At 46.6% G+C, this 24,360-nt stretch overlaps 1 protein-coding gene across 8 annotated transcripts in view; it reads right to left on the bottom strand.

Annotated features, from left to right (window-relative positions):
* The window catches only part of LOC142557411 (venom factor-like), a 143,147-nt gene that overhangs the window by 101,454 nt on the left and 17,333 nt on the right, over positions 1–24,360 (bottom strand). For all 8 annotated transcript variants that reach the window (XM_075669230.1, XM_075669223.1, XM_075669224.1 and 5 more), the window contains 7 exons: positions 23,436–23,599; positions 19,987–20,187; positions 16,181–16,251; positions 14,756–14,893; positions 13,594–13,636; positions 10,390–10,471; positions 7,664–7,766 (listed from right to left, as the gene is read on the bottom strand). In XM_075669230.1, the coding sequence (XP_075525345.1) occupies positions 7,664–7,766; positions 10,390–10,471; positions 13,594–13,636; positions 14,756–14,893; positions 16,181–16,251; positions 19,987–20,187; positions 23,436–23,599 (802 nt within the window). The remainder of the gene's footprint in view (positions 1–7,663; positions 7,767–10,389; positions 10,472–13,593; positions 13,637–14,755; positions 14,894–16,180; positions 16,252–19,986; positions 20,188–23,435; positions 23,600–24,360) is intronic.

The following is a 24,360-nucleotide window of genomic DNA, read 5'->3' as shown; positions in this document are numbered from 1 at the left end:
ACAAAAAAAGGGGCATACGGTAAGGCACAGATATTGCTGAGCACAACCACTAAACGTCAGACCTTTTATTTAAGCAGTATAGACACTTTAACATTAGGAGATAAGATCCGCATGCTGATCTTATCTCCTATTTTTGCATGGGACCTTGCACCCTTGAAAAAGCTTTCACAGGGCCTGGAAAGTCCTTGAATGTCCTTTAATTTTTCTCTCGGAGACCTGCAGAAACCCTGGTTTAGGTATTTCCAATAATTTTGTGTTCCGACAATGGTGGAGGGCTCACCCATTACGCAACACTGAAGCTTCCATTCAGCCAGCTTCACGGGGAGGGGGATTAGGGGCTGGGAACGGAGGATGCTTTCTTCTGCCGTGCAATGCAACTCCTAGCTTTAGCTGCACTTTGTAGTGCAGGAAAAGGGTGTGAGTAGTGTGGCAAAGAAGTGAGAAACAGGGATGGCTTATTAGCAGTTTATCAAATGCCTTTACTTTTGCTATGACTGGAGCGCCATATGTAAAAAATTCTCGCAGCTTAGATTCATGTACACTACAGCTCTCGCTAATAACACTCCCAGATATAACGAATTATTGGTTCAAATCACCACGTTTCATTGCATTAATTTACGATTTTCTAACCATGCTTGTTGAAGCTGCGTCCACATATAATGAACATATTCAATAGCGCTGTGCTGTTACAACGAACATTTCAAGTAGAACTTGTTGCTGGCCGAGTTGGTTGAAATCTAATGACTACACTGTTGCACCAAAAGGAAAACTAAAGACTTAGGAGGGAGAGTAAGAAGCGACAAGTTAAGCACTGAACTTCAACTGATTTTATTCTTACAGCAGAGCAGGGAGAATCAACAAATGCGCATGCATACGTCAGTATTGTCTAGAGCGATTACAGTGATGTTTTTAACAGCTGCATTTCGTTGTCAAAGAGGAACACAGACATATCACTAATGCAACTCGTGCCTCTCTCTTTTATGCTTTTTTATGTATTGCCACTTCTGCCAAGTATCTTAATCTCATGTAGTAGTGGCTGGCACGTGCCTGCTACGCGCATTACCTTTATTAATTATAGACAATTCATGCTCCTGGGCCTGGTCATTGACACATTTCACATATGGTCTAGTGTGGTTTTTCTGGCATCCTGACTTTTTTGTTAACGTGACTTATGCACGGGCACAGTCCATCCAACTTGCGTGGTGCAGAGAAAACTGGCACACCAAATAGGCATATCACATAAAAGAGAGGCATGAGTTGTATTAGTGATATCTGTTTTTCTGTTTGACGTGATGCAGCTGTTGAAAACATCACTGTAATCGCTCTAGACAACACTGATGTGCGTATGCGCATTTGTTGATTCTCCCTGCTTTGCTGTAATAATAAAATAAGTTGAAGTTCAGCGCTTGACCCGTCGTTTCTTACTCTCTCTCCTAAGTCTTTATCTTCCTTTTGGCACAACAATGCATTCATTAGAAACATTTCAAACCTGGCCGCGGTAAAAGGAGGGCGCTTACCAAGTTCGTAAGTTTGAAGTGGTGACGGGACTTGGCGCATCCTCCGCTGCAGTTTAATCATGACGAAAATATAGCTGCCAAGTGTGGATTTCAGAAGCCACAAGGGAATTCACTCCTTTTCAACCATGCAAGGGTAATCACACTTTCAAGGCATGTCTCCTGTGGGTTTCAGAACAATGCCATGTAGTGTATGATGGCGGTGGTCTTTGGAGACTGGCACGCGTAGCTCTCCAAGTCACATGCACCGCGCTGTTCTCCATGTGACACTGCTTGCAACCTTGATGGCACTCCATTCTTGCACTGTTCTCTGCGTGGCGCTGCACCTATTTGAAACGATTGTTTTGCTTTCTCTATCGATTTCATAATTTCAAGGTTAGACTGTGAAATATGAATGTTTGCTACCCTTAATGTGAGAAAATTTTATAAGTTTAATCCTTTACAAAAAAGTAAATTTCTTGGTGTGGTTGGGTTTAATCCCGTTTTTATAAAACTTGTTTGAGGTGCAGAAGTTGGAAATTATGGGGTTGTATCAGAAATCGAAGGAGCTAACCTTTATAATATTGTTTTATACAGACGTGTTTTAGTGTTAAGAGTACTGCTCAGAAAAAAAAATCACTTCATATCTATTGCAGGTGCAGATTGGTGTGGGATACATGATGCCACTGAGCAAGTGGCATTACGTATTAAAATCCACATGTGATGCGAAGTGCGCAATAAATGTTGCACGACATTTATGGACACCAGCAGAAGCAGGTGAAAGTAGCCTGACTGGCCAGGCCTGCCGTACAATGTCCGAGGCATCCGGCAAACTCCAAGCAACACCGGATAAAGTGGCTGCTGTAAAGAGTAAGTCAGCAGTCACCTTGTTTAAGAAACAGGACAGTATATACGTAACAGTTATCTGGATGAGTTAACATATTGCGTGATATATGCACGACGCAAAGAAATGCCAAAGCAAGAACGAGGCAAGTGCCTATGTGTACTATCTTTTTCCTCTGCTGTATATCCACTCTGTCTTGGCATATAATTTAAATGTATCTGCAGTTATGAAAAGCAGCAGAAAATAATTTTGAGATATTCGTTTCTGGCAAAAACCGTCCACAATGTTTCCCCCGTAATTAGTTTAAATGAAAAACAATTAAGAAAGTCAGGTGGCTACATGTGCCTTAAATTGTACATGAGGCATTAATTTTGTAAGGACCTTAATTGGCAGCTTGAATTATGTTCACCTGCTGCTTATTGTCTTTATAACAGAAGCGAGCATTTAAGCACCTCATTGTCTTTGAAAATTCTAATGTAGACTTGGCATGTGTTGTAGCTTTTCATGCTGCAGCTTTCATTTCACTGTTTTGAAAAAATGCTTCTGAAGAAAATTGGGTTCCGACACAGCTTGGCAAATTTTGTTGTCTGAAAAGAAGCTTTTTAAACCACTGCCTTCCAATGTGTTGACTGTGGTCACCTGGTTGCCACTTTACAATCTGTAGCGTTCACAGCCATGCAATTGCAAAACAAAACACTGTTTTGATGATTGAAATTTGTAAGATATGGCCTATCAGCACTTTCAGTGATCTCATTTTATTTGAGCATATAAGAATGAGAAAAGAAATGCTGCACAAAGAAAGCACCTCGTACATTAGTCGCATGTACGCTGTGACATGAATAGCTGATTTTGTCCTATGCAAAGCATCCTATAGACTTTCATGCCTGTCGTTGGTGCCAAAGAAAGCGAGGTGGTGGGCATCACGCAGATTTCCAGCACTCGCCACCAGCCTGGATTAGAATGGACAACTATATAGTGTGGCTGTAACTGGCATTCTTTTTCTGGGCAGATTCAGTTGTTTTATGGATCAAAGTACCAGTAACTCTTGTACTGGCATGAAAGAACTGACGCAAATTCCGTTTCCTAAAAAATGTTTTGAAAACAAATGAGCATAAAAGATTGTTCTGTATTATTTTATGATGCTTGTTTAGGCTCCTTTCCATTTAAGATGTAGGTTAGCTTAGCAAAGTAGCGATATGGAGATTGCAAACTAGAACACAAGCAATTTGCGGATTCCATGAACTGTGAGAATCGATGTAAGTGAAGCTTTGTATGCTGTGTGGTTTGATTGACAATAATGACAAATGTGTAATTTCTTTAGCATGTAGTCCATTACAAGAGTGGTGAGATGATGTAAAATGTTTTCGCTACATGCACCACTGCTGTGTGTCTGCATTGTCCCTAGAACTCACAGGAAGACGTGTTTACTTGAGGCGTTGTTGCAAGTCATTGTTCATAATCTCTGAGAGGGAATTGAGCATTGTCATGGCCTCACATGGCGCACCAAATTGTGGCGCAAGTATGAAACGTTCATAGAATTATGGGGCTGTGCCTACTTGAATTAGTTGTTATAATTGTATATGTATACAATGATGCAAGCATTCGCGGTCTGCACCACATTTTGCTGTGTAGCGAAGACGCTCCTCTTATGTGTGACGCTTCTTTCGGGCCTGGGTGTCCTTGACACCGTGTGCACGCCTTTGAGCCATCCTGCTAGCACGTGTTTACGGGCTTCTTCTACATACATGACCAGCACACTGTTGAGACTCCAGCTCAAAGCACTCTCTTCAGGCTAAGGACGATTGTAATGTTTACACTATCACTAGTCCAGCAGCTGCATGTCTGTAGCACAGGAATTAAAGATAGGCACACCACGTGCAGTACGCGCAAACTGAAATGCTAGCACAGCAGCGCTGGCCAGGATGTGCGGAGGTGAGTGCCATCTGATGGTGTTGCAAGAAACACAGCGGCACGCATGACAAAACCATAGCAGCAGGAGCGCCCGTAAAATTGGGAGAAGAGGCAGAGAAAGCTTCCCTTTCAAACATTGATTATAATTGCCATCATTTGCAGCTAAATAAAGCTTGCAAACCAGCCATGACCACAGCTTTTACATAAAATTGTTTGTTTATATATATGGCAAATGCTAAAGTTACGACCCGCTTGCCCCCAACTGCACGAGCAACAGGTAAAGGTAACAGGTGATGGCGTGGACAAACCAGGCAGCTTTCACCTTGCAGCTCTCCTGCATGCGTGGAGACAGTGTAGCCAAATTGTGGCCTCTCAATCTGACAGGAATTTGGGTGGTGGTAGAGCAGACAAATTATGCTTTGTGCAGGCTTTGAGTGCAGCTGCCATGCGACTAAACCTTGCAGTAAAGCTCCTGATAGAAGAAGCGTAGCTTTGGCGAAAAACCATGTAAATCTGCAAAACAATGTGATGCAAGTGTATGCATTCTCACTACAAATAAAGCTGCTCTGGCTTGCACACTGAGTAGCATATGTTTGTTTGTAATATTTTCTGCATTTTATTACCTGAAACATTGTTTAATCGATTTTTTGCTTAAAGTGATTGCAGTAGATTTACTTCTTCCCTTATTGCTACAAGTCATTGCAAAAACAATTTACTTCTACATTTATTACACTTGTCCTTTAGACTGCCTGGAGAAGTACATCAGGCAACATCCAATGGGGCCCCCAGCACCACCTCCGGAGCACCGCATAGCGTCAGTGCGGAAGCACTTACGCAGCTTCTTTACTGAGGCAGGTCGCCAAGGAAAGCGAGTTAGAAAGTGAACAGTTGAAATCTTTTTTCAATAAAATGTGATTATATGCCACACAGTATGGTGCTTTACATTGATTCTTTATGGCATGAAAATGGCCGCATATACTTGGCCACATGTAGGTACAGACTATACACTTTACAAGACTCAAGATCACATGAAGATAGCGCGTCATGAGCTTTCCAAGTGCAGTGGCTGCTCCTTAAATTCGTTGCACAACTTGTCTTTGACCTGCTGTGCCCATGATCATATCCATCATGTCGCCCAGTGCCCACCGTGCTGCCCAGCACCCACTGCGCACGCCCAGCACCCATCGTGCCGCCCAGCAACCACCGTGCCACCCGTCACCCACCATTCCACCCGTCACCCACCATTCCACCCGTCACCCAGCATGCCGCCCGGCACCCAGCATGCCACCCATCACCATAATGCACCATGATGATGGGTGATGGATTCCACCATGCCCAGCAACGGGCAAATTTTCAATAGGGATTTGAACGTACTGTAATAAAGAAGAAGAGCACAAGGACAAGGCCAGCCAGATCGTCTGTTCCATGCCTGCAGTGCAGCCAGTGGGCCAGCCGGATCGCCAGTGCTTAGCACGAGTGAGAACCGTTCGGGCAACAAGCTGTTCCTGCTCTGCGTCAACTGCCTTCTCGGTTACGAACAGACGTTACCATCTGAACTGTTCAATACACCCCATTACAATTGGTGAAGGTGCTGGGTAGAACATCTAGGGTTAGTTCTATTAGACAGACAAACACGCCAGAAAGTGGATGGGAAAACGGCGCCGTCGTGGTGTACCGCAGTTGGTAAGAGCATCGCACGTGTAATCCGAAGAAGTGTGTTCGTACTCCACCTGCGGCCAGTTTTTTTTATTCACTTTCATTTTCATTAATTTGTCATTGCTTTAGTTCAATAAACAACTAAGAATAATTTCCCTGTGTATGTTCTTGGTGCCATTGTTGTTGGCTTCTTACCATCTGACTAATAATAAGCGGCACCCGGGTTATATATATATATATATATATAGTAATGGAGTATATTGAACAGTTCAGATGGTTCCACAGTGAATGGAGAATTGGGAAAGCGAAAAATTTTGAACAAGGGTTTATTGTGCAGTTGAGAAGTCAGACCAGACGAGTGGATGACTGCATTTTAAAAGAAATCAGAATAAGCTTCGTTGAGCGGCTTGCTAGATGGTTTATCTTTCTTTGCGCCTTTTCCTGCGCCTTTGCAAGAACACGCTCGCGTATTCGTCGCCGTCTTTGCATCCCATGACAGATTGCCACTAAAGCAATTCTCATGAAATTTTTCTTTTGGAATGCAAGGAGAATACGTGACCTTTCTTTTGCGTGCCACAACTGAACCAAAGACGGCTGGAGACGCTTCACTGAAGTTCCCGCACCAAACCGACCAGAAGTCATAAAAGGATTACGTTTCATTCTCTCTCTCTCTCACGCACACACGCACACACACGCGCGCGCGTACGTTTTCTTGATCCAAAATGACCCGCTATACGAGAAAACGAGTTTAAATTCATTAAACCCCCTAATCAATGTGTTTAATTCATGAATTCCATTCGATTAACGGGATTAATTAGCTCGGCCGTACCGTTCGGTTATGGACGGCCGTCCATAGTTCAGCCGTCCCCTTGGCTCGGCCGAGCTATGGTTGAGCGCAAAATAATAAAAGAAAAAGAAACGAAAGCTTCGCATTCATTTTGAATGCAAAATCAATGTTCTCCTTCCATCTGAATTGCGCTGTAAAGTTCTGACAGAATACATTACCAGACTCAACTAAATTTCCCCTCCGCTACAGTGCCATGCGAATATTAATCTACTGGTTTAATCTCCTTTTTTATCTGCCTCTGTGGCTCAGTGCTGAGCAAGACGTCACCTGTTCGATTCCCGATAGGGGCGATCCCCATAGATGAGGCAGAATGAAAAAAAAAAAACGCTCGTCTATTCACGCGCACGATAAGAAAACTGAGGCGGTCGAGATTGATCCGGTACTCACCCCTCCTCCCCTCACTAAGCTCTCCTCATGAGCAAGTACTAAGTTTCGCGACTTAAGACCAAGTAATTTCATTTACCTTCTCTCTTGCATTGCCCCGACCGGCACTGCCCCGAAAAGATTGGCCTCAGTTCAGCACGTCACCGTTGGTTGGCGAAGGTGCAGAGTGTATGTGCAACGTGTCAACAATTTCTTGCCTTCCCCTGTAGGAACTTCGAACGGCTCACGATTAGACGGGGAGCTGTAAGGTTGGAGACTTCGAACTCGTCGCGGTAGCCGATGAGCGTTATGACATTGCGTTGTGCTGCTAAAGAAGAGGTCGCAGGTTCGATCCCAGTCTCGACGGCTGCCCACTGGTGCGGATGGAATGCAGAATCGTTCGCGTACCATGCAGTGGCTGCGCGGCAAAGAAGCGCAGGTGGTTGACCGTTAACCCTGAGTGCCCCCCCCCCCTATGGGTATAGTGGGGACACGACTTACATACTGGATTTTATTTCCCTTATTATGTCTTCGAGGTGGAACACTTACCTGTGCCACAAGTTTGGTCCCAAACTTGACGTCGTGGTTGACTTCGTTCCGCACCGACAGCGTAACAATGGCACTGCCTTTTACCGACTCCCCGTAAACGTAGCTGGAACGTTAAAAATTGTGGAGAAGTTATCGCTGGTAGACGATAACGATCAAGTTATCACCGTTGTACACAGATAGAAGGCAAGTTGGTCAAGGTGTTATAAGGCGAAATTGAAGCAAAACACATGGTATTAGGACTTCTGACAATAAAGGGATGCAGAGATGAATAATTCAGGAGTAGATTTTGTTTGCTGCTTTCAATGCCGGCCCTCCTTGGCGAAGACACTACCGACGCACTGACATAGCTGCGAGTACGGGAGCGCCCCCCCCCCCTTTGAATCATAACTGCAGAAAGAAAATAATACAAGAAAATGAAGCGACACTATCCCAGCAGTGAGGAGAGCATGCTTGAACAGTTAGGCCAATGAACTTGTTCGTGCCTGCCTCTGTTTTTGAATGGCCGATGGCGCGCACAACACCTTCATAATTGGCGATGGCGCGCACAGCACCTTCATGAAGGTGCTGTGAGCGCACAAAATTTTCATAATTGGCGATGGCGCACTCAGCACCTTCATGAAGGTGTTGTGCGCGCCATCGCTAAGTATGAAGGTGTTGTGCGCGCCATCAGCCATTCATCAACAGAGGCAGGCACGCACATGTTGATTGGCCTAACTGTTCAAGCATGCTCTCCCCACTGCTGGGATAGTGTCGCTTCATTAGTTTTGTATTATTTTCTTTCTTATTTGTACGTGAGAAAACGAAAACCAGGTAAAACGAAAGTAAGACTGTCGCAGTATGGCGAGCATTCTTGCACAGCGTAGCCAAATTGCACTTGCGCACTTCTATAGAGCCTAGGATATACTGACTAGTTTAACTGTTGATCTGTGTATACCCCCTAGGCTGATGCCTGCCGACGGCGGCCACAAGGTCCCGTAATGCGGTGAACCACGTGGATCGGGCCCTCCCTGCGCGCTTCGGGAAAGGCGTACCGCTGCGCAAAGCGCGGCTTCGTTTGGGGTTTGTTCACATGCTTGCACGATTATTCAAAAAAGAATAGGGCACGTTTGTCGTTTTTTTTTCTTTCTTGCGGACATGCCAACGATTGTTGCCCGTGGGAACCACATCCCCAATCGAATGTCATTCTGAGCCTAAAACGAGACATCTTGACTGTGTAGGAAGATAACCAAAGATCTGTAGACCAGTCGTCTTGGGAGGGGGAGGGGGGGTCAAGGTGAAATCACACATGAGGCAGTGCCGGGTGACATGGGCTTGGCTTCCCTCTGAAACCAGAGACTTGTGGAACAAAACTGGTTTTGACTGAAGTCTGGGGAACATGGATGAAAATAAATGTACGGCAATAAGTGCATCATAAGTATGCACACATGATGGAGAAGCAGGTGCAGAAAGCTGCTAACGAAATATAAGATAATCGGAAGTGTAAACATACGATTGGCACACCAGCCGGTATATTTCAGGCACTATAACACCATGTAGTCTCTGGTGACCACTAGCCAACGGCGCACCCTGTACCTTCAGTTGTGATTCCGGGCCTACTCACAAGTTACCGTTAACATATGTGATTTCTGTACATAGGCAGCGGCTTCAATAATTATTTGGCAATTTTTTTAAAATTTACCTGATCATAGTAGTTGAGCAACAATAGTAGTTTTATCTACAGATGGTGATATCAAAAATAGTGATGCTAGGTGAACACGGTAGGAAAACTGTGCTAGTAAAGCTCTCGCGAGTGCCAATATGGTTGCATAAATAGTGCACAGTATCGCGCCAGATGTCGATTTCACTGACGCTTAAGAATTTCTAGGTGTAAGTACAGCTAGAAATTTATCCTACTTTTGGTGAGAGCGCAAAAGCAATACGGACAAGAGGAAGAAAAATACGACCACGCAGCGCCATGTTGTCGAGCTTTTTCTCATTTTTTTCCCGCGTTGTTATGCTCTCTTACCGAAAGTGCGATCCGCATTGCCATCTTGCTGCGGCAATTAATTCGGAAAAGACGCTACGACAGATGACTACAATATATTCCTTTGTTTTCTTCGCGAGGCCTCGTATAATACAGAATCGAGGACTACATGTAAATTGTTATAGCCTGCTGCTACTACGTAATACCGGGTGACCAAAAAGTAGTCGCGAGATGATGATGATTTAATGTCATCCCCTTTGAAAAGAGGCAGTGACAGAGAGTCATTTAGCCTGCTTGAGTTAACAGTAGCCGCGTTAGTAGTGTCATCTTGTGGCGCAGCCTTTGGCCAAAGAGGGAACAGAGCGATTGTTGCAGCGGCCAACTACAGCCTAGTTAGGTGTTGGCGTACAGCGTGTACAGAGACAAAATTTTGGTCATGAATTCCACTTTTTTTTTCTTTGACGGGAACACTCGTATGCAACAAGAAGACATTTGTAATGCGTTGTAGTTAGAAAAAGAGCCGTAAGATGGCACTGCTAGCGTTGCTACTGCCGTCCATGCCCGCGATAATCTAGTAGTCTGTAAACTTGACACCTGTATATGGAATGCCGTACGGTATTCCGTAAAGGGCGCAGCTGTACCTACGCGGACTTCAGGCTAAGCTCGTCGCATGAAATAACGTTGAGTGCGCTATTACGCCGAAGCGCCCAATATATAGAACTATTATATTTTCGCAGAAAAGCGCCAGCCGATGTTCACTTACCTTGCTTTCACGGTGATGCCATCTTGCCTGCTCGGCAGAATCACCTTCGGCACCAGAAGATGAACAGAAAACGTTGGCAATACTGCGTTTGTCAAAAAAAAAAAGAAATGCCCTTACACAAGGGCATAGAAGGTGTTAATAGTGGCATGAGACGTCGATACTCAACGGCCACTGATGATGGTTTTAGGTGATCCCCATGTCGAAGCACTTAAACTGAGCCAATCCGCAAAGCCGTGAGCGCTTTGGGCTACACATGGTCACCACGATACGACTAAGTTGTCCCATTAACTCGTGAAACGATGCCACGCTTTCCGCGCGTAGTAGGCACCATTTGACTATAGCGTCGATTTAGCTCATTGGATTACTGGAATGATCTCGCAATTCTCCAAGCAGATCCATTTTGCTTACTGAATAAAAAGCTTTATGACAAAAAGCTCATCTTCTCGGTAAAAAGGCTGTCCTACTGTTCTTCCCGGTGAGGGGTTTGTTTTTCTGCAACTTTCGTCATTAATAAACCAGGGGCTGTATATGTAACAGCGACTGCGACGGTTATGTTAATTCATGACGATACAACCTGCACGTATGGACCATGCGGCATCCTAAAGCTCGTTATTATGCGAAATAGTCACCAAAGCAATCGCGCGTGAGATGGAGGGGCTGTACAACCATACGAGAACAAAGGAAGGGCACTTGAGTTCTCTCAGGCATTATGCTGCGTAGCGATCGCCGTCGTAATGAGACTGCCTTTGACATCTTATTTTGATGAGATAGCAATTTATGTACTCTCAGTGCGCGTTGGAGTCGCCGTCGTGCTGTCAGCGCATCAACGCGCGTGCAGAACCCGCGAGTTGATGGTTAGAAATTCCTCGGGGACAGGCGGCCGCGTTTGTCTGCAAAAGCGACGAAGCCAGGGGTCGAACGGTCAAGCGTTAGCGTCACTGCGGGGCAAATGTGCGCATGCCACACCGTGCTCCATACACTGGTTTGAGCACGACAGGAAATTAAACGTCGAGCTAAATCAATCTGACACATTCGTTGGGCACTGGCCAATCCCGAGAACTTCCCACACAACTCACACCCTTAGAAGTGAATAAGGGTGTCAGTCGGCTTATCAACAGGCTCTTATACTGTACGGCGTGTAAAGGTGGGAGTTACAAATCGATTTACACCGTTTTATCGCTTTTAAGGGCATAAATTGTTTTACATTACATCCGTCTCAGCCGGTGCAACATCGAGGTGAGACGCTAGCGACGTCGCTCCCGGCGTTTTTCGCATAGCCAGTGTTGTCACGACGCCAGCTGGCCCCGCTGCATGGAAGCAATGTGTCACCTGCGGCGTCGCGCCGTGAGGCGTCACGTATTACAAACCCTTTATTGACGGATATTCCCTGCAAGCAATATAAGAGAATTTTTTTTAGAGCGCAGCCCTTGAGCGCCCCTTCCTGCATTTCGTGTTGGCGTCGTCCCTCGGCGTAACCGAGGGAACGAGCGCAGCGAAGGATGAAAGAGTGAACGGGGAGCGCAGAGGGCGATAGAAGACGGCGATAGCGAAGAGAGCGCGAGGAGGAAAGTGGAGGAGGAGGGAGGGCATGGCGAAAGCGTGGGGAGAAAAGCGAGGTGCCGCACAAGACAGTCTTTGCAGCTACGCTGGCTACGAAATGGCGCCAGAGTAACGCGCGTCGTCTGTTCAGCGATGACGCCAACGGTACCGTATATGGAAACAAAGGGCTGCATGAGCGGAGGTCTATCTGCGGCGGCTGCTGTCAATCACGCCCACTCCTCACCTACGTACTGCGTCCCGCCATCTCTCGATTAGCGAGGCGGTCGTGCCACACTTTGCTCCGTTTGCAATGTGCGACACGAGACAGATTGTTCGCGCCAGCCAATATACCGCGAAATGATAACGCGTACAGATCTGAGCTCAAATTTCGCATTAGGGAGTATGGTAATCGTCGCTGATTTATTTTAATTTCCTTGATGAGTTTTGGTTTTGAGCACGAACTTTCTGGCTAAAAGCATTCGGCAAACTCAGAATGACAGGCTTGCCAATGACATTTGTTGGTTTAGAGTAGGAACACGGGATGGAGGAGGAAGAAGTTCTGCGCGCAACTCGCTTTCTTGTTCTTTTTTTTTTGAGAACGCGTGCGTGAGAGACAGACCGGTGCAAGATCTCCGGCCGCAGTGGTAGCACACATGCGATATAAAGCAAATTCAAACGCACCCCTATGGTTCACATATGACCATTGCTGCCTGTAAGAAAAAAAATTCGGGCCGGACCATTCGTACCGCGGTGCATTAGCGAGCGAAGCTCTTTCAGTGATTAGGTTTCCCATTACAAATCATACACTCACACACACGTATACATGTGTGCATAATTTCTATTTATCTTATTTCAAAACGATGGTGATCGCGGCTTGTTCTTCGGCCGTGCGCACAATGCGTAGCCTTCCCACGTTCCCCATCTTTGTTGGAGTGTTGGCAATGGTCAACCTCTGCAATGCACAATCAGGTTCTTACACACTGCGGCGGCTACCGCGACTCACATTCCCGTGTTTTTTCACCACAACTGTCGCGCCGTTGTAATAAGGGGAGACGACAGCAGACGAAACCGGCAGCAACGGCGACCAGCGCGCCTGCACTCCCCCACTCGGCTGCTGCGCCGCGCGGTTAGATCACGTGGCCTTTCTTTCTGCTGCGCCCTACTATCGTTCGATATCTCTTTTGTTCACTTTACGGACGTTAGCTAGCCGAGATACACCTCTCTTCTTGCGAGACCACGCAGCGTCGCCATCTTTTTTATTGACTTTACGGACGTTAGCCAGCCCAGATACTCCCCTATCACATGACCTTTCTTCCCTCTGCGCCCTACTATCGTTCGTTATCTCTTTTGTTCACTTTACGGACGTTAGCCAGCCGAGATACACCTCCCTCTTTGCGAGACTACGCAGCATCGCTATCTTTTTTATTCACTTAACGGGCGTTAGCCAGCCCAGATACTCCCCTATGAGACCACGCATATGACTATTCCTAAATGTCCGTTGCTAAAACCCCATACAAAGCCGCAGGAGGCTTCAAAATTTCACGATTCCTCACAGCTCGACAACACTCAACGCCGTACATCGTTTCGAGGTCGAATATGTTTTAAGATGCACCGTAACGGGCAGCCATGCACGAACAAATTGAATTTCAGTCGGAGAAGCCTTACCGTATTCTTTCACTTGGAAGGAGACCTCGGGTTTTCGATTTTTCTGCATGTGCAAGAAATAAATAAAAACACGCTAACACACAGTTCTAAAGTTCATGCAGTGATTCTGAAGAATATTTTTGTAAAGGAATGGGTGACCGGATGAACATTTCTGAAAACATTAACCTAGCATCGAGATGCACCAATGCAACCATATTATGATAATTTGTTTCCTTCAGAAAAGCGAGAAATCATTCACATCAGAATAATCACTACTAGGCCTAGTTGTTGTCAACTAATGTACATAAGCACCGCTTACATAACAAAACACAAAGAAGAAGAGAACATCCGGCACGGTTTGCAAATAGCTTATTCAGTACGGGAATGCCGAAATATACGCACGAAGAGGCAAAATGCGCACACCGGTACATGGAAATGGCACGGTACGCTGAAGGTACAACTATCAATGAATATCGGGACAACCATTTGAAGAACATGATTATTACATTGCCCAGTGTAGCGCGAACTCTAGTGCCAGGGTCGTTGACCCCTCACGACGAATCAACCAACCAATCAATTAGTTATTGCCGTAATGTGTCCGGGCCGCGATCGACGAGCAAATAGACAGTTTTAGTTTAGCGTCCGCAACTATAGCGTACGCTAAGCAGCGCACGTTTTCTACAATTTTAGTTGGCCGGCGATATCTTCGGATCTCAGAGGCCATATGCCGTTGTTGCGGCTATTTCGCGCCTTTAGCGACAGGTAGCGCTGACATCTCGAACGTTTCTTTCGTTAGGCTTCGACTCGTTCGAAACGAGAAGCGATCTCGAAAACACCACGAGGTTATCCATAACACTCTGTCGTCGAAGCGGCCTGAGACTAAGCGAACGCCGTTTACACAGTGATTTGCTACGAACGAAGCGCATTTTACAAAAGCAACGCCAAATTCAATTCGAAGTGGGCAGCCGGGACCGCCGCCATGTTTCCCGCAAGCTCCGCAAACCCCGCAAAAACGCTAACGCTAACTCCTTTGCGTTGCGTACGCCCGCTATACCCGCTATTTCGTTTAGCGTTCAGCGCATGCGCAGTGACGACCCGCTATTTTTTAGCGTACGCAATGGAATAGCGTACGCTATACTAAAACTGTCTAATATCAGGGTAAGAGATGGAATATTCAACTCACGTGCTGTCCATACGTCACGATGACGTTCCACTTGCCGAACATCGGGTACTTGGGCAGGGGATACGTGTGGCTGATCAGGCCGGTGTTCGGGGCCCCGGACGGAACGTCCCATGCGTAGGACAGAACGTCCTGCGGGTTCTGCGTTACATGGAAGTAAAAAAAAAATATACGAGCAACCGAGGCTGATCACCAAGGCTGACGAATCAGTCAACAGGTAGTTCATGTCGAACAAACTGTGTCAAAATGAACAGAAGCACTCGTGTCACGTGGTCTCTAATATGTCCGTATATCTCTTTTTTTTTATGCGCACCGGAGTTCTAACATGAATGTGTAAATACTCGCTCAGCTTACCTTTTTTTTTCTCAGGAATTCGTTGCTCGTCTAGAAGCCGGGGACAATGTCGTTGGCAACATTTCGGGCTGCTTCAAAGAGAGTGATTGCTGCGCGCGCCATTTTCAACCTGTTTTTTTTCTTTTTTCAGAATATATTTCTTTATCGCTTTCAGTTCACGGTTGTATACATAAGTATGCGCACGCGGCCTGTTCTTGCCAATTGAGCCCAGCAGATGTCATACAATAACAGCTGACGTTAGGCTGCGGTAAGAGTAACCCTCCGCTGACCCAAAGTGCTTGCAATCAATTCAGTGCATTTATGCACCCGACTACAATACCGCAGGAACAACAGTATTTGACGGAATGTCCGACGTACCACGTACCGACAGCATTTGTCAAGGAATAAGTTTCCTTCTTTCTTCGTAATGCTTGAAGTCAACAATGAACTCATGCACGTGCTTGGAGCATGCCATTAAATTATTTTCATGATAAAAACGTGGCATGGCCTTACTGCATATTCATTTTATCAAGTTTATGTATACTCTACTGCAACGAAAATACCGGCTAGTTAGTCTCACATGATAGATGAATCACAAATAAATAGGTAAAATAAGGTAAATTACGAAACAACAGATTATCTCATGCACGACAATATTCCTAATAAATACTCCAATTACGATGGCTCAATAGAATAAACAAAAAGGATCACCCAACTACTATGACTTTCCTTCAGTCTAGTCTGCTATACACATTGGCTTAAAATTATGGAATTTTGGCACATTTGTCGACAGCCTATCACGCCTCCTGGGTAAATGGGTTTCTCAATTGCCGCCTTCCACGACGACGTCTCTTGAGCCTGTAGAGTTGAAGTAAACTTGTCGTAAATACTCAGAAGTTGACACCGATCAATAACTGAATTAACGGCACGTGCAATTCATCAGCCTCACTTGGGTGTAAGCGCTTCTCGCCCACTTTTCCGATGAATGAACATTTCTTTATGTGTACTTTCCTAAAGCTGAGACACTGATTAGCCTAACATATTATTTATCTGCATAGATCCATTTATTTTATTAATTAATGTCATTGCCCATACCTTGATCTCGAGGTGAACGGTGTTGACCGAAGGAAGCAAGGCTTCATCCACAGCCACAATTCGTATCAGAACTGAAAAAAATTGCGTGCAATTAATTGCCGCACGATGTAGCTCGACCGTGAGTTTCCATCTGTTCTATAACATCCTGAAAGACTAATTGTGTTTATCAGCACCCTTTACAAAAGAACACTGTATATATATATATATATATATATTAGAAATCATATATATATATATATATAGATTAGAAATCAGTATTGCTGCAGCCCCATGGTGAATTGTGAGGAGGGCGAAAGGCAACAATATAGGTAGGCGGCGAATGAAGACGGCAGCGGGTGAAAACATGACCGTCGCTTCGGCAAGCGATGCGCATGAAAGAGGGACAAATACCGCGCTGTGAGGGGGAAGGTCAGTATCTGAAGCGACACAGATCCTGGTAACATCATGAACTTGAAAGTCGTGAGACGGCAAATCGCACAGAACGGAGAACTGAACCTCAGCACGTGCACAGTCAATGACGGCGTGATGGCGCGACAGAAAATCCCAACCGAGAATCACATCGTGGGAGCAACAAGTTAGCACAAAGAAATCAATCGAATACAAAATGTCTCGAATCAACACCCTGGCAGTGCACATAGCGACAGGCTGAACTTGTTGTGCACTGGCTGTTCTAAGCAATAATACCGAAGGCATCATGGTCACTTTCCGTAATGCACGGCAAAGTTTCTCACTAATCACAGATACAGTAGCACCTGTATCGACGAGCGCAAGACATTGGATGCCATCAACAGACACTTCAATAACGTTAGCGGGGGAAAAACGAGGACTTTGATGTTCCGACGATGACGCAGTTCGTGCCTCAGGAACTGCGGAAATCAGTTTTCCGCCTCAGTAGTACTGGCACTGGGCCTACGACGCATGGGTGAGAGTGAGCGCCGACGAGGGGAAGGCGAGCGACGAGTATTGTAGAGCTGTGACTGCGGTGCTGGTATGTCATCAGCAGCGTAGACTTCCGGTGGTGGTCGCTGAGGCATACGGTATGGTCGGAAGCCGGAGCTAGGTGGTCGCGCGGTGCCCACGAAGGCCGGCAAGCGCCGGCGGCAGAAGCGCGCTACATGTCCCGGTGTACCGCAGGCATAGCATATTGGGCGGTTGTCAGGAGTGCGCCAAGGATTTGTGCCTTGCTGATGTGCGCTGAAAAAGGGAGCGACCGGCTGGCGAGGCGAGGGCGGATGAGAGAACAACGGCTGGGGAGGCGCTGAAGGCGGAGGCGAGAATCCCGGCAGACGAGGCGCCCGTGCAGCGGCTTCAGCATACGTCAGAGGCGCGGCCACGAGAGCCGGCTGACACGGAGGTGGAAGAGCTTCGGTCACTTGCTCTTGAATTACTTGTCGGATCGCTGGAGCCAAATATTGAGAAGGCTTCTCCGTGGTCGGCAAAATCGAGAGCTGTCGCGCGACCTCCTCGCGCACAAATTCTTTTATTTGCGTCAGCAAAGTTGTGTGGTTGTCGCCAATAACCAATGCTGCTAACGAATCTTCCGTAGGCGGTGGGCGCCGAGCTAAGATGCGTTGTTTCCGTAGCTCGTCAAAACTTTGGCACAAGTTGATAACTTCGGCCACGGTACGCGGATCCTTCGCTAGCAACATTTGAAATGCGTCCTCATCAATGCCTTTCATAATGTGGTTTATCTTGTCCTGTTCCGCCATTGACGGATTCACGCGCTTACACAGGTCAATGACATCTTCGATGTAACTTGTGAACGTTTCACCGTGATGTTGCGCGCGCCCCCGTAAGCGTTGTTCTGCGCGAAGCTTGCGCACAGCGGGGCGCCCGAACACTTCTGTGAAACTTGTCTTGAATCTGCTCCACGTTGTGAAATCGTGTTCGTGGTTTCGGAACCAGAGGTTCGCGACGCCGGTTAAGTAAAACAGCACATTGTGCAACTTCGTGACGTCGTCCCACTTGTTATGCTGGCTCACCCTTTCGTAAGATGACAACCAATCCTCCACGTCATGATCATCGGTGCCGCTAAAGATGGCAGGATCACGCTGGCGCAATGCACCGGAAACGATGACCGTCGGAGGCTGTGGTGCATCTTCCCGGGTGGTTTCGTCAGGCATGGTCGCAGCAGTCGGTAGCGTCCGGCTTCGGAGTTCCAGTTTTCGAGGTTACCCCGCACCTCCACCAAATGAAATGGGGTTTATTGTAGCTCGTTCGAGGGATCGCAGGTAGCTCTAGATCACGAGTCCTAGCGCTTCGCATCAACAACCCGCGCTCGTGTCTCGCGCCGCAGCGGTGGCAGTCCGCACAGTGCCACATGCATATTACCCACTACAACTACAGTGCCACTTGCATATTACCCACTACAATATATATATATATATATATATATATATATATATATATATATATATATATATATATATATATATATAGGCCTGTTCAGCAACACTGGGAGGAGTTGCACCAAGTGGTGGAAGACCTTAGCCGAGAAAGTGTAAGAGTATGGTTGAAGATTATTATGGCACAAGGGCAGCAAGAATTCATGACCGTCAATCAGGTTCTCGTCTGTGCAGAAGTAAATTAAGCTAGGTTAATTGCTGACGTGGGACCCTGATAACGAGAAGGGAATTGATAGAATAAAAATTCAGTGCCCTTCCACTCTGTGACGAAGTACGACCAGCCAAGCTGTGCATTCGGGCCCCTTGACGGCAAACTACACCTCCACCGCGGGTCGGCCCGGTGTTGTACTATCGTTGCGATCGCCCCACGTATGGGAAGTGGTTAATGCCTGCGTCACCCCCGCCGCGGGTCGGCCCGGCATCGCAGTATCTTCGGTTTTTTTTTTTCTACACCCGGGCACGATTGCGGGGAAACTAGCCCTTGACAGCTCTGCTGTAAAATGGGTTGGACCGCATGCGGCAGGCAATACCTAATGCTGAGTGCGAGCTTACCGTTGTCGTTGAAAACAAAAGTATACAATCATTGCATTCAAACAGTGCTATGGGGCAGAAACTTCGAGATTAACACAGAAGCTCGAGAACAAGCTATAGACCGCGCAAAGAGCGATGAGACGAAATATGTTACGCGTAAAGTTAAGAGACATGAAGAGAGCGGCGTGAATGAGAGAGCAAATGGGGATAGGCCGATATCCTAGTTGGCATTAGGGAAAAAAACGCAGCTGGGCAGGCCATGTAATACGCAGGGTAGTTAGCCGTTGGACAGTCAAAGTTGCAGAATAGGTGCCACGGGAAGGGAAGCGCAGTCGAGAACGGCAGAAAATTAAGTGGGGCGACGAAATTAGGAAATTTTCAGGCGCAGGTTGGGATCAGCTAGCGCAAGATAGGGGCAGTTGGAGATCGCTGGAGGATGCTTTCGTCGAGCAGTTTATATAAAAATAGGCTGATTACGACCACGATAAAATATATAGCGCAACTTACGGTGATCTGCTCCGGACCTCCGCCAGCCGCACTTCGCTCCTCGAAGTGGCAAGACATGTAACAACACTTTGCAATTCCACTAGTCGTCTGTCAAGACGTGCAGCCACACGTTACAATAACACTTTGAGATCTCGAATTAAAGAAGGATACGACGTAGCGCTAACACATTTCTATCGAATTCACCGTTAAATCACCACCGAATTCATCAAACACACTTGACACTATTGCGCATGCGCACTTCCACTTGAGGTACTTGCAACATCAAAATACCGGACAAATTCGCCGCAACCTTGCTTGTTTCGTACGCGCTCACAGGCACATTGTGGAAAGGGAGCAGGGAGCTTAAAAAATTTGTGCACTTACCGTCCTGCCCCGGGCTGTAGACGGGCTTGTCCGTCTGGACGAATATGTACCCCGAACTCGGCTTCAGCACCAAAACTGCCGTCTTGTTGAACTCGCCACCGCACTGGACTCTCAGGGAAACAAGCATCGAACGATTTGACTGGAGGTCCTCGCTGGAAAATTTTGTCTCGTCGAGTCTCAGGTACACGAGTTTCTCCTCACCTGTTGCGATGAATAAGCAGAGGGCGGTGTTTGGAAGTGCGCTACATTAATCCTGATGTCTGAGAATACTCTGTGCGATAGGTACAGTTGAAACAGCTTATAATAATACAGCACTTGCAACGTTTATTATTATGCACACCCTCATGGTAGAATAAACGTCGCAAAGGGGAAAGAGCTATAAAAATACGAGTGAGAAAGTAAGTTTCTGACTAAACGACACTAGCTTAACAGATCATGTCAGAATTGTTAAAATTGATGCGGGAAGTTTATTCCATCTTTTTTCTGGGTTCAACAAGAATCACTGCAAAATATGTGGTAGTCCGCCCTCGCAGAAAATATTGTTACGCTAGAACTGTTTGTAAGCAAACAGATATCAGCCAATGGTGCTGTTTGGCGTATTGTAAGCGTGGGCGTCCGTCGAATGGCAAACGACACTTACGAACGAAAAGTCGAATCAAATGAACCTGCGCACGTCAACAGGACAGGGATTGCAAGTTTAGGCTGATTTTTTTTTTTTTGCTGAAGTTACGCATGTTCTGTGGCTGCGCAAGGTGGAGTCAGCTGAAACGAGGTCAAGGTAAATCAAGATTGCCGAGCGCTGTGTTCATCTTGCAGAGGACACGAAAAGCCCTCATGATCATCATGACCGCGATGCCGGTGACGCCGATGATAAGGTTGTAGTTAATAAATATAAAACGAATGGAGTTGCCTTGCACCATTTCAAGTGCGAAGATACACTCCTGATAAACACTGGACGTACAGTTCAACATTATCAACGTTTGCTTTGACGGCGTTCAGATTAGTTCATTGTAGACGTGTACGGCTGCGTATAGGGCTCATTTCTTGCGAATATTACTAGTTCTGTAGCTACGCTGGTTTGTGCACTGTTCACTTTATAGAGTCTCAAAAGAAAAATGTGCGTTAGTGGCCTTCACGCGATAAGCGATGTCTCGTTATCCAGTATGCATCAATGGCCAGTGTATTTCCTGCAAGAGAAATAATCCGTTTTTGGGTGTCATTGTTGACCGGGACCTCTCTTGAAGCCCTCAGGTTGTCCACTTGAAGCAGAAGCTCACATCTATTGTTCGCGTCTTCAAGTTCATTGCCGGCAAAACATGGGGCTCGTCAGTGGGCTGCATTCTACAGTTATATCGAGCACTCTTTATCGGTGTTTAAAACAACCTCAAGTGCGTCTTTCGGTTCCAGGCATAAGAAAGAAGAACAACCTGCTGACCTTGTCCTTGAAGCAAGCAGCTCTGGATTATTTGCCCACTTTTTACTTTGACCGAGTGCATATATATACTGATGGCTCTTCCACTCAGACTAGCTCCACCGGCGCAGTGGTTATACTATCATGATCACTAAGCATCTGATACAAGATTTCTCACTTGAGAACATCGACCGGTTCGGAGCTTATTGCCCTACAAGTTGCCGTTTATTATATTGACAACCAACCGGCTAATCTGGGATTCGAAGGCGGCCTTACAATTTTTTCTGTCATCTCTTCATCGCGGCTCCTGTGAACAACTCGTGTAGGAGTTACGAGAAATGCACCATCACATTACCGCGAAAGGACACGACGTCGTGTTTCAGTGACTGCCTGGCCATTGCGCTATCTCCGGCAACGACCTCGCTGATGAAGCTGCTAGGAAACCACACGAAGGAGCAACCTTTGTTTCTGTACCTTTATCGCGGACTGACGCAGTAAGCAAGTTTGCGCACCATATGACATTGGAGAAGTGCCACACGCCTGAATTCACCCAACATCGATTGCATTCCCTCGAATTATGTATGACACTGCGGCTTTTACCAGCCCTTACACGTAATGAGGAAACCATGCTGTGCCGCTTACGCTTGGGTGTCGCATTCACCAATGTATATACGTTTTTATTGGAATGGCTGATAGCGCCTAGTTAAATGCCTGCGGTGTCGAGGAAACTACACTCTCAGACAAAAGTAAACCCTTGGGGGTGTATATCTGCCACACAACAATAATCGTCATCTGCCTTGCTTGCGTTTCCTTTCTTGAACATGCCGCGCCCGCTACTTTCCTGTCAGGAATGCTATGTTATGCTGCCAACGCGCAAGCCGTTCGTTACTGGGAAGTACCGGGCTCGCAGCGTTAAAGAAAGGAAATGCGGACAAGACAGATGACGTTTATTGTTGTGTGTCAAAATACAACCCAAAGGGTGTAATTTTGTTTTAGAGTGTATAGACCATCTACTGTGCTACTGCCCATCTTTTGAAAATGAAAGACATGACCTCTGCACGGCTCTCAATCAGTTAGATAGAAAACCGTTAACCTTGAACAAGATCTTTGGACCATGGCCTCACTCATCGCAGCTACAAAAGGCCACAAAAGCGCTGCTGCGATATTTGAAAGCTACCGGATTGAGTCAGCGTCTGTGATACAGACTGAGTGACCGAATGATATCCCCATTGGACTTTCTCCGCCCCCTTTTCCCTTTCCCCAGTGTAGGGTAGCGAACCGGGCTCAGTCCTGGTTAACCTCCCTACCTATCATTTATTATTTGCTCTCTCTCTCTCTCTTTCTAGACGCAGCTGGTCACGTACACGCACAAGCAAATCGCTTTGCATGCCAGATACTGGGCACCAGCCAGAGCACATTCGCCCGTAACTGAGGTGTATGGCGGCTATAGAGGGAAGCAGTACCGCTGCAGTATCGCGCGAATGGCGACGACCCGATAGATATATCTAGGTGTTACAATAATAAGGCTCATAGCGTTAAGGGCTGTGTAAAATGCAGTAAGTGTTTGCCTTACTATTACTAAACACGCGTGGTGTCAGACCATCCAACGACACAATTCACTCGACGACTGGGAGCACTCGTGGTCATAACGCTGCCGTCATGAGGTTCACCGCCAGCTGAAAACGCGCGCGCGCCTTTATCTCGAAGCTAACGCACACCGCGATGCTGCTGCTCCCTTTAACCTTTCGCCTCCTACCACTCCTAAAGAAAAACCTCATCACTTCACGTCACAGCTAACGCGATGCACCGAAGTACAGCGCATAACAAGGCACCAGCCTTCTGGCTCTCGCATAGTTCGGCTCTAGAGTCGTCGCTCTCACCCTCTCAGCAGATCACGTGACAGACACTCTGAACGTGGCCTACACATACACCGTGGATACCAGATCAGCACGGCGACGGCCTGAGCCCACCTGCAGCGCCCGTTCGAAGTATGCTTCCTTATACGAAGCGCCTCCATAAAGATGGGACTCACGCTTACCGTTTTTGAGTAGAAACGACTGCATAAAGAGAAGGCGAGCTTCAGCAGGGTAGTCAGTAGCCTGCAGTGTGACATTTCTGGTTGCGTTTCCCCTGTTCATGACAAGTACCGTTTCTTGAGCACCCAGCCGGACGAGGCTAGGAGCGGTCACGATGCACCCATCACTGCAAAATGTAAGTAAACAAGCAAATAAGAACCTCTATATTTGACGCCACTAGTTCAATAATAAATTAAATCATATTAGCAAACTACACTTCTGTAATGATGAAGAGAGAGCGATAGAGAGATGAATATAAGGAAGGCAGGGATGTTAACCACTCAAGAGGATGGTTGGCTACCCTGCGCTGGGTGAAGAAAGGAGGAAGAGAGAGAAGGGGAGGAGAAAGAAGGGAGAAAGAAGGTATAGAGACGTGCTCGGACTGTACGTGAGGTAAAGCCACTCGCGCAAACCAGACGTTCTGAGAAAGCACAAAAGTACCTTCACTGCCTCCTGAGTCGATGATCGGTGGGGACGGTGCTCTAGTACTGTCTGTCTATTCAGAGTACGATCATCTCAATTCTTTAATGTGTTTGACAAAGATTGTCCTTGTGCTAGAAATTATGATGAAGCGTCCAATCTTACCACTGAAGAAGGAATTCGTAGTCCAGAAAAAGCGCAAGAACAATACACGTGGTGGTGATATCCTGGCAAACTCCCACCACAAAGCTATAACATCATGATTTATTTTTATATTGCCCAGTGACGTCATTGTGTCCGGCGCTTTAGGTGGAGGGTGGGTAATGTCTAATGGGCACAAGATTGATTCGATGGTGGTCTTGTGCAACACAGCTGCGTAGAATTATGTTCGCGGGAAGATCGTTCCGTTGAGATCCGAGATGCGGCGTGTCGCGTACACAGCTTTGCGCAGACAAATGCTTTCAGATG

Source organism: Dermacentor variabilis, chromosome 9, assembly GCF_050947875.1.
Source record: "Dermacentor variabilis isolate Ectoservices chromosome 9, ASM5094787v1, whole genome shotgun sequence".
Lineage (NCBI taxonomy): Eukaryota > Metazoa > Arthropoda > Arachnida > Ixodida > Ixodidae > Dermacentor > Dermacentor variabilis.
The sequence above is the reverse complement of the archived record's forward strand: the minus strand, read 5'-3'. Positions and strand labels throughout refer to the sequence as shown.